At 35.5% G+C, this 9,875-nt stretch overlaps 1 protein-coding gene across 1 annotated transcript in view; it reads right to left on the reverse strand.

Annotated features, from left to right (window-relative positions):
* HFM1 (helicase for meiosis 1) overlaps window positions 1-9,386 on the reverse strand; it is an 86,727-nt gene extending 77,341 nt beyond the window's left edge. The window contains exons 1-3 of the mRNA XM_032594338.1: window positions 9,294-9,386; window positions 4,909-5,021; window positions 3,394-3,706 (exon numbers count right to left, since the gene is read on the reverse strand). Coding sequence (XP_032450229.1) covers window positions 3,394-3,706; window positions 4,909-5,021; window positions 9,294-9,364 — 497 coding nt within the window. The 5' untranslated portion in view covers window positions 9,365-9,386. The remainder of the gene's footprint in view (window positions 1-3,393; window positions 3,707-4,908; window positions 5,022-9,293) is intronic.
* Between the last annotated feature and the right edge of the window lie 489 nt (window positions 9,387-9,875).

A 9,875-nucleotide genomic window follows, 5' to 3' on the forward strand; every position in this document is an offset into this window, starting at 1 on the left:
CTGGACCTCATCAAAATTAAAAACTTTTATGCTGATAAAGAGTGAAAAATAGGGGCTCCTGGGTGGCTCAGTCAGTTAAGTGTCCAACTTCAGCTCAGGTCATGATCTCATGGTTCATGAGTTGAAGCCCCATGTCAGGCTCTGTGCTGACAGCTCAGAGCCTGGAGCCTGCTTCGGATTCTGTCTCCTTCTCTCTCTGCCCCTCCCCTGCTCATGCTCTGTCTCTGGTTCTGTTTGTCTGTCTGTCTCTCTCTCTCTCTCTCTCAAAAATAAATAAACATTAAAAAATTGCTTTAAAAAGTGAAAAAAAACACAAAGAATGGGAGAAAATATTTGAAATCATATAGCTGATGAGAGACTTTTATAAAGAATATATAAAGAATGCTTATAATTCAACAATAAAAAAAAACAGGCAAAGGATTTGAATAGACATCACTCCTAAGATGATATAAAAGTAGCCAATAATCACATGAAAAGATGCCCAATATCATTAATCATTAGGAAAATGCTAATCAATGAGAGGCACTCACACCTACTAGACTGGCTATACTAAAAAAGACAACTGCTAAGAAGGATGGGGAGAAACTGGAACCCTCACATATTATTTGTGGGATTGTAAAGTGGTGCAGTTAATTTGGAAAACACTTTGGCAGTTCCTCAAAAAAGTTAAGTATAGAGTTACTATATGACCCAGAAATTCCAATTCTAGGTATAAATCCAAAAGAATTTCAAAATATTTTTAAAAATGGGGCACTTGGGTGGCTCAGTCAGTCGAGCACCTGACTCCTGATTTCAGCTCAGGTCATGATCTCACAGTCGTGGGATCGAGCTCCATAGGGGCTCCTCCATGGGAGTCTCCAAGAGGAGATTCTTTGCCCCCTCTTCTCTCCCCCCGCCCCTCCCTCTTCTCAAAAAAATAAAAATAAATAAAAATTAAAAATATGTTCACAGAAAAATGTGTATATGAATGTTCACAGCAACATTACTAGTAATAGCCAAAAAGTGGAAACAATTCAAATGTGCAACAATTGATGGGTAAACAAAATATGGTATTGTCCACACAATGGAATATTATTTGGCCATAAAAACAATGAAGTACTGATATATGACATAGTACAGATAAACCTTGAAAACATTATGCTAAGTGAAACAAGCCAGACACAAAAGACCAGACACTGTATGACTCCACTACATGAAATGTCTAGAATAGGTAAATCCATAGAAACAGAAAGATTAATGGTTGCCAGGGTCTGGGGAGAGGGGAGGATGATGAGTTGGAAAGGAGAGTGATCAATAATGAATGCAGAGTTTCTTTTGAGGATAGTAGTGATGAGTGCACAACTCTTGTGACTATTCTAAAAACCAATGAACTCTACACAAGAGTGAATTTATATGTAATTATATGTTAATAGAGCTATTATACAAAAATGCATAGACATAAACCTCAATCGGGCCCTTTAGAGTACCCAACAATCCTGTTATTATTCTAAGTGAATTGCTTTCCCATTTTCCATAATCTCTTCTACCCTTCTCATACTTGCTTAATAGCTTTTCCCCTCAAACTCCATAAATAACTTCATCTCTTATGTCACAGAGAACACAAAACCTATCAACTAGATCTCTTCTGAATCTTAAACCCATACATCCAATTCTCTATTTAGACAATTTATAAGTACTTAATATCAACATATCAAAAAAAAAAACCCAAAAAACCAACATGTCCGAATCTGTACTCATCGCCTTCTTCTAAACCTGTTCTTCCTTTAGTTTTCTAGATCATGAAAGGGCACTACCCTCCTACATCATTCGGGCTCAAGCCAGAAAACTAGGAGTCCAGGTGTCATATCTAATAATCCTTTGGGTCCTATGGGATACGATCTCATAAATCACTCTGAACTCTCATTCTTGCTACCACAGTCTACATCAGGCTCCCACTCTCTCTCACCTGGACTAATAAAACAACCTTCTAAGTAACTTCTCACAGTGCATCCTAGATCCCTTCTAATTCATCATACTGATGCCAAGACGGACTTTAAATTTTTTTTAAAAATCTAATTTTACTCCTTTGCTTAAAATGCAGGACCTCAGCACACTAGTTCTCAAACTTTAGTGTGCATAACAATCATCTAAAAAAATTATTAAAAATGGTCTGGGTTCCATCCTTACCTTTATCTAGACTGTGATTCAATAGGTCAATGGTAGGATCCAAGAATCCAACTTTCTAGTAAGCACTCCAAGTGATTCTGATACAGTGGGTCCACAGGCCACAGTTTAACAAACAGTGCCTTTAAAAGGGGCACCCGGGTGGCTTAGTCAGTTAAGCGTCAGATTTCGACTCAGGTCATGATCTTACGGTTCGTGGGTTCGAGCCCTGCATCGGGCTCTGTGCTGACAGCTCGCAGCCTAGAGGCTGCTTCAGATTCTGTCTTCCTTTCTCTCTGCCGCTCCCCCACTCACAACCTGTCTCTCTCTTTCTCTCAAAAATAATAAACATTAAAAAAATTAAAAAAAAGAAAAAAGAAACAGTGCTTTAAGAAAAAGCACAAAGTTTATCATGCCTACCTGACTCTGAATGGCCTGGCCTTTCCAAACCTTACCCCTCAGCATTCTCTCTGATTCTAAACAAAAGGAATTTTTCTAAGAATAGGCCAAGCTCTGTACTACCTTAGGTCTTATCTGCACATAGTATTCCTTCTGCCTGGAATACTCTCCTTCTTTATTTGTCCTTAGTTTAATTCTATATCTCCTTAAGGTTAAATTTATTTACATATTTTGAGAGACAGAGAGAGAGTGAGAGCATGCTGGTGTGAGGGGGAGGGGCAGAGAGAGAGATAAAGAGAGAATCCTAAGCAGGCTCCACACTAACAACACAGATCCCGAGTGGGGCTCAAACTCATGAACCATGAGATCAAGGATGGTGGAGACTCTTTCAGAGAGTTCATAAGGTCAAAACAATTTTCATAATATTACTAACATGTTTGCCTTTAAAATTTTTCAGTTTTAATGTCTAATATGGTTAAATATTGATAGATATAAATCACATATACAAACTGTTGGGAATTCCCAATAATTTTTAAATGTAAAAGGGTCCTGACAACAAAAAGTTTGAGAACCTTTGTTTTAACCATATATTTCATCAAAATAATTGTCATACTACAAAGCATTTAATCAATTATTTTTAGTTATTTACTGTCTTTCTCCCATTAAGTTGTACCACTCTGAAGGCAAGAACCTATGACTACAATCCCAGAGTTAACAGGGCATCTGGTATATAGACTCTATTTGTTGTTGATGTTTTTCCGATTTAGATTCTATCATACTTCATACTTCTGGAAAGACACATAAACATTTAACTTTATCACTGAATAGTGTGTATTTCATTTAATTAATTACCTTTTTCGGAAGGCTGATGTGCTTTCTCCTTTATCTTCTGCAAAATTAACTAGTTTTGTATCATCTGGAACATTTTTCTCAGGTGCTATCTCAGTGCCAATGTGATTTTTGTATTTCTGAGAAGAACCATACGTCAGCTTGCCAGGAACATGTGATAAGTCATCATTACCTGCCCCTCTTAAATTCAGATAATCTTCTTCATATTTTTTTGAGGAAAAGGCAAACTGGAATTTTTGTGTTGGTGAAATATAATTTGTGTCTTCATTAGTTATCTTTAAATTTGATGGTAACATTTTTGGCTTCTTTTCCTGACCTACAAAAATGGAATATATTGATTAATACATGTTCTTCATGAAAACAAATTTTCAAAATGACCATGAAAAATTGTAGTAAAATTTTTCAAAAGTTTGAAATACAGGTAATTGTAACTATTAACGTATATTATATCACTGAAGGACATTCAGAAATTAATCAGGAATTACTGAAATTTGAAATTTATATAAAAACTATATTATAGGACAGGTTTAATTTCTGACTCACAGAAATAGCCATAATTATAATATTTAAGTATTTTATCTACTAGAAATGATATAATTATACAATTACGAAGATTTGAAAATTTATATAACTAATTTACACACAGAAATACAATGAGCAATCATAAAATGTTACTGAATTTGATTCAGTATTAAAATACATGATACAATCCTTTTAACTTTGTAATATTGCTTCTAAAATCGAAATAAAGGAATGCTTTCATCAAGGTGACAAAATGTTAAAGGTTTCTTTACAGAGACTTTACAAGCATCTTTGAGAAGTCAGGAGTCTATAGGCCTTGTTAGGGCAAAAATTTGCTTTACCATCTTTATATATACTTTATACATACTATATATAGTATACATAGCCTATATATTCTATATATTATTTGGTACATACAAGAATATAAATAATGTACATTTTCATATACAAAATATATACAAATTACAAAGCTTAAGAAAATATACATATACAAACTATCACCTAATTTAAAAATAAAAGTTTTATCAACAATATCACATTAGATCACATATATTGAGTATGCTTATTTTTAGCTTTATAAAAATGGTACCACACTATATATAATATTCTGCATATTGTTTTTTGGAATCTGTTTTGGTAAAGGTTTCCTTTACCTTTAGTAAAGGGGAAGAAACAAACTAAATGACAATGACAGTTTTAAGGGTAAGAGGAAACAAATTCATACAATAGAACATGTATATGTGCGACAGTGTATTATAAACATATAATATGCATATGTATGTATATGTATGTAATGAGATGAAAAATGTTTTAGATTTTAAGATTTGGTGAGCACTATTTTGAATAAAAGAAGTCTCCTTTATTTTATTCCATTAAAATAAAGGAATTACACTTCAGTGTGTTACTAGATTTTTTACACTGACATAAGCTGCATGGGTTTATGTGATAGTTTACCTAACAGTTTATGACTTTCATAACAAATATGTGATAGTTTACCTAACAGTTTATGACTTTCTATTTCCTCCTCTAATGCCTGAGTATCTGGAATTTCCGATAGCAATGGTGCAGGTGGGAGAAACCAATCCAATGATTTTTCAATGTCTGGATAGCTGTATAAAATATAAAAGTGTGAATATATATGTTAATAAAGTTACATCAGAAACTATCTATTAATTAAACATTACTCAATTACAGACTCTTAGATAAATATCCTATAAATTAACTTTCTGTGGTGACTTTGATGTATCCCTATACACAGCAGTGTGCTCAATCTTTTTTTTCTTGTGTGTCATAGGGTTAATGGCACTGCTATGTGAGATATGCTACCTAAATAATGGCTATAACTCCGTCTCTTTTTGTCTAATTCAAACGCTTGTGACAAGAATCTTAAATCTTCTCCAATATAAAAAATAGTAAATCATTCTGAAACATTAGCATCTTAACTATCACAAATAATAAATTACTTATGACACACCTTACAACTAATCATGGGTCATCAGTGTGTAAATGACACCACTGCTGGTACTCTAGAACATTCCTAAAACATTATTACAAATTAATGTACTAATCCAAATATTCTTGATCCAGAACCATCTACAAACCCCAGAAAATCCAAGAAACCAGTTGAAACTGACAATCCCTTTGTAAACCTACAGTAATTGTTGAGATTTTTGCCACTCTGTGACTCTGTTGTCACTGTGAACTACTTCTCCTTATCTTTCACCCATGATCCTATTAACATATAATGCTTTAATATTTACTTTCCAATCAAAGTTGATTTGTCCTTCATTGGAAAAAAAGATAAGTATTAAGCGACAGGAAATAAAGTTGAGAAAAGCATCACATATACTGCCTACACCAAGTTAAAAGGATCTTATGATTTGCTTTTTACTCTCTTCATTTAGAATTTTAAGCCCTCAAAAGTGAGAGACCGAGCCTTTTACTTTTCTGCCTTTCACAGCATATAACACATAGCTACTACAACTATGTTTTCCAAATCAAAAACCTACAACACGTTATCTAACAATGTCTGATAGACTGTCTGATGATAGGCCAAAACATCTGAAATTTAGTATTATGTCAGAGGGTCCCCAAGATCACCCCAGAGCCAATGATGCAGTGGGCTGATTCACAGGACTCATCATTCAGTCCTACTCGTGACTATGGGGCAAATTTCAGGGGAAATCAGGCACAAGTTTCCAAAGATCCTTTCCCAGTACAGTAACACAGAACACCTTTAATTCCCTCAGCAACAATCTGTGACAACATGTGTGAAGTGTTGACAATGAGAGAAGCTCGTTAGAGATTCAATGCCAAGGGTTTTTACTGGGGACTAATCATGTGGGCATCCCCTGTCTGGTACATACCTAAATTCTAGATTCTCAGAAGAAAAGCAGATGTTCAGCATAAACCATATTATCTGTATAAACAGTTTAGGCACTGAGCCACTCTTATCAGTAAATGGTGGGAACTTCCCTAAAGTTCTGACTCCAGCCAAAGGCCATTCTTGCAAGCAGGACTTTTTCAAGGACAGCAGTTTAGGCCTGATGTATTAACTCTTTTCTAGACAGAGACTATTTCAGAAAATCTAAGAAAGATGTTAACAAGATAGAAAAAGCACATATCTAGCTCTACTATTCAGCCCCCACCAATAAAATCAAATCTTCTTTATGATTTGCCTATTTTTTCTCTCAGCCATCCAGAATCCAAATCACAGTAAAATCTTTTACCATTATAACCACACATACACGCCTTACTTCATCTTCTTATAATGCTTCTTGAATTCATCATTTCCTTGTTTTTCCACTGTCACCATTCTAATCAAGGCTCTAATCAACTTATGTCCGCTTAAAAACAAAAGGGTTTTCACTGGCCTCACTGCCTCCAGCTGTCTCTAATATATTTTACACACTCCTGTCACATTAATTTAGAATTGTTTTCATCATATTTATTCCATTCAAAATACTTTAGTGGCTTCCAAATAATGCCAAACTTCCAGTGGCCTTAGGCTACCTTACAATTTTAATTCTCCTACACTACTTACCATAAGTCAAGACCAAAGTGAACTATTTGTATGCCAAATAGATGCTACATTCTGTCCCTCCTCTTTGTTCAAAAATATTTCCTTTACACTGCTTGCCACTGTACATGACCCTTTGCCCTATCTACCCATAGAAGTTCAACTGTTTCATTCCTTCATTAACCTATTCAATAATTATTCACTGAGTATTGTGTTCTAGAGCTTATGTTCATTCGAAATCCAGCTCAAGTCCTATCCTCATGAAATCCTCCTAGGTTGTCTCCCTTCTCTCTCTGTAACTACTATGTGAACCTATAATATTTATCACAGTCCTACTGCATTGTGTGTGTCTGTGTGTAGGTCTATATAGAGGTAATAAAAACATTGATGATGGACAGATAGATCAGTCTGATACCACCCCCAGATCATAAACACACAAGGGTTTTGATTTACCTCCATTCACATCAATAATAGCACAGTCCTTTAGATAATTAGGCATATTAGTGAATAAATGTTTGTTGATTCAGTTCTGTGGCTTTCAACACATACAGTCATGTCCAAGATCCTTATTCTGACATTTATCTCCCACCACAATCTAACCTCAGTTTACTTTTCTAACTTTATGTCCCACAGTCTCTCCTTTATGAATCCTCTATTCCAGGAAATTTTTTACACACGATCTCCTAAAAGTACTGCAAATTGCCCCACCTCCATTCTCTTTTCTTGCTGTTAAACTCTGCCTTCAAGTGGTCTTTTCCCCTTTGCTTCTCAGAATTATCAAATCCTTCAAAGTCTCCTGATGTCTCTCCCCACTACCATAAAGCCTAACCTGATCAGTCTGTACCAGATCTCCCTTGAAATCTGAAATTTCGGGGCGCCTGGGTGGCGCAGTCGGTTAAGCGTCCGACTTCAGCCAGGTCACGATCTCGCGGTCCGTGAGTTCGAGCCCCGCGTCAGGCTCTGGGCTGATGGCTCGGAGCCTGGAGCCTGTTTCCGATTCTGTGTCTCCCTCTCTCTCTGCCCCTCCCCCGTTCATGCTCTGTCTCTCTCTGTCCCCAAAAAAAATAAATAAACGTTGAAAAAAAAAAAATTAAAAAAAAAAAAAAAAAGAAATCTGAAATTTCATTGCATGAAAATATGCTTATCATTTGTTTTGCACCCTTTCCTGACATTGTATTGTTAGAAAGGCAACCATATGTTGCCAGTCCTGGCAACCATATGATTGCGCAGGCCAGTCCTGATTAACACGTGTTGTGCAAATGGATGCATTCTTTCACTCTCAAAGTGTCCTACTCTAGATAATGAATTACATGGTTGCATTATTTATTAATGGCCTTTCCATATGTGTGCTTAATCTCCTCAGTTTTATGTTCTGTTTAAGTAAAAGTCTGTTTCATCCTTCTTATACCCCTTTCAGCATTCAATCAATATTTGAATGAATGAAAAAAATAAAGCAATAAATACTTTACACAATGCTTCCTTTTTTAAAAAAAGGATAATACAGGGACACCTGGCTGGCTCAGTCAGTGGAGCATGCAACTCTTGATCTCAGGGTTGTGAGTTTGAGCCCCATATTAGGTGTAGAGATTAGTTAAAAATAAAATCTTTTTGGAGGCACCTGGTGGCTCAGTCGGTTGAATGTTCAACTTTGGCTCATGATTCGTGAGTTTGAGCCCCACATCAGGCTTGCTGATGTCAGCACAAAACTCACTTTGGATCCTCTGTCCCCCTCTCTCCGCCCCTTCCCTGTTCACACAAACTCTCTCTCTCTCAAAAATAAACACCAAAAAAATTTTTTTAATAAATAAATAAAATAAAATCTTTTTTTTACAAAAAGATAACACAAGAGAATACACAGAAAACAGAATTGAGAACAATTCACATGTGAAAATCCATAAAAGCCTGTATTTAACATACTATCTATTCTCCATTCTTATTTCCTTTAGTGCCACATCTTTATTTCCACCCCTACTTCCTGCCTGCCCTGAATCTGGCCAACACACTTGGCCCTTGGCACACTGCCCATTCCGTTGCCAAAAGGTGCCATCACTCCTTGTCCAGGGCTACTGTTTGACCATTACTTCAAGTATTTACCTTGGCCAAAAATAATCTGAAAAAAAACCAGAAATGCAAATACGTGAAAGCCAAACAGGCCAGAATCTACTCTATTTTTTAAGTTATAACATTTAAGATGTTAAACTTCAGTTACTCCCTTTATCTGACTTCCATGTTTACCTGAAACATCATTCTGTTGCTCCCTCATTTTTCATTTGTATATTTCCAGAGAAAACATTAAAACCCCTTAAAAATAAAAAATGTCTAAAACAATATACTACGTTATCATTCTTTAAGGCAGACTTACTTTTCAGCTTCATCTGGTCTTTCAAAAGACAAAGTATCCAAAGCAAACAAGGAGTCATTTGATTTCAGCATTGTTAAAAATTGAACTGTGTCATAAACCTACCAAAATACAGAAAAAGTAGTTTATATTTTATTTATAAAGCTATAAAAAATATTTCTATACACATTAACTATAATCACTAATTTCCCAGAATAACCACAGACCATCTTTCTGCTGTATCTTCTGCAGCTTCCTCCAAAGTGCCTCAATATTCAAATACATTATTCCCTGTTCTCCACTCATTCATGCATATTCACATTTGTACCCCTCTCTTCATACTGCATCAATGCTTACAATGTGTTTTCTTCCATTCTCTACTTGGCAAATCCCTACCCATCCTTCATGTATAAGTCAAATGTCATTCCTTCTTCAAAGGCTTCTCTGAGTTTGTCCTGTTCTCTGAGGCAGAATTAATTGCTTCTTTGGGGCTCTTACAATATTTTGTTCATATCATTATTTTTTATTTAGGATAATGTACTTTACCATGAATGTGTGTGTCTCTAACAACATACCAGGTAATTATGCAAAGGTTTGCTTCAAAAT

Source organism: Lynx canadensis, chromosome C1, assembly GCF_007474595.2.
Source record: "Lynx canadensis isolate LIC74 chromosome C1, mLynCan4.pri.v2, whole genome shotgun sequence".
Lineage (NCBI taxonomy): Eukaryota > Metazoa > Chordata > Mammalia > Carnivora > Felidae > Lynx > Lynx canadensis.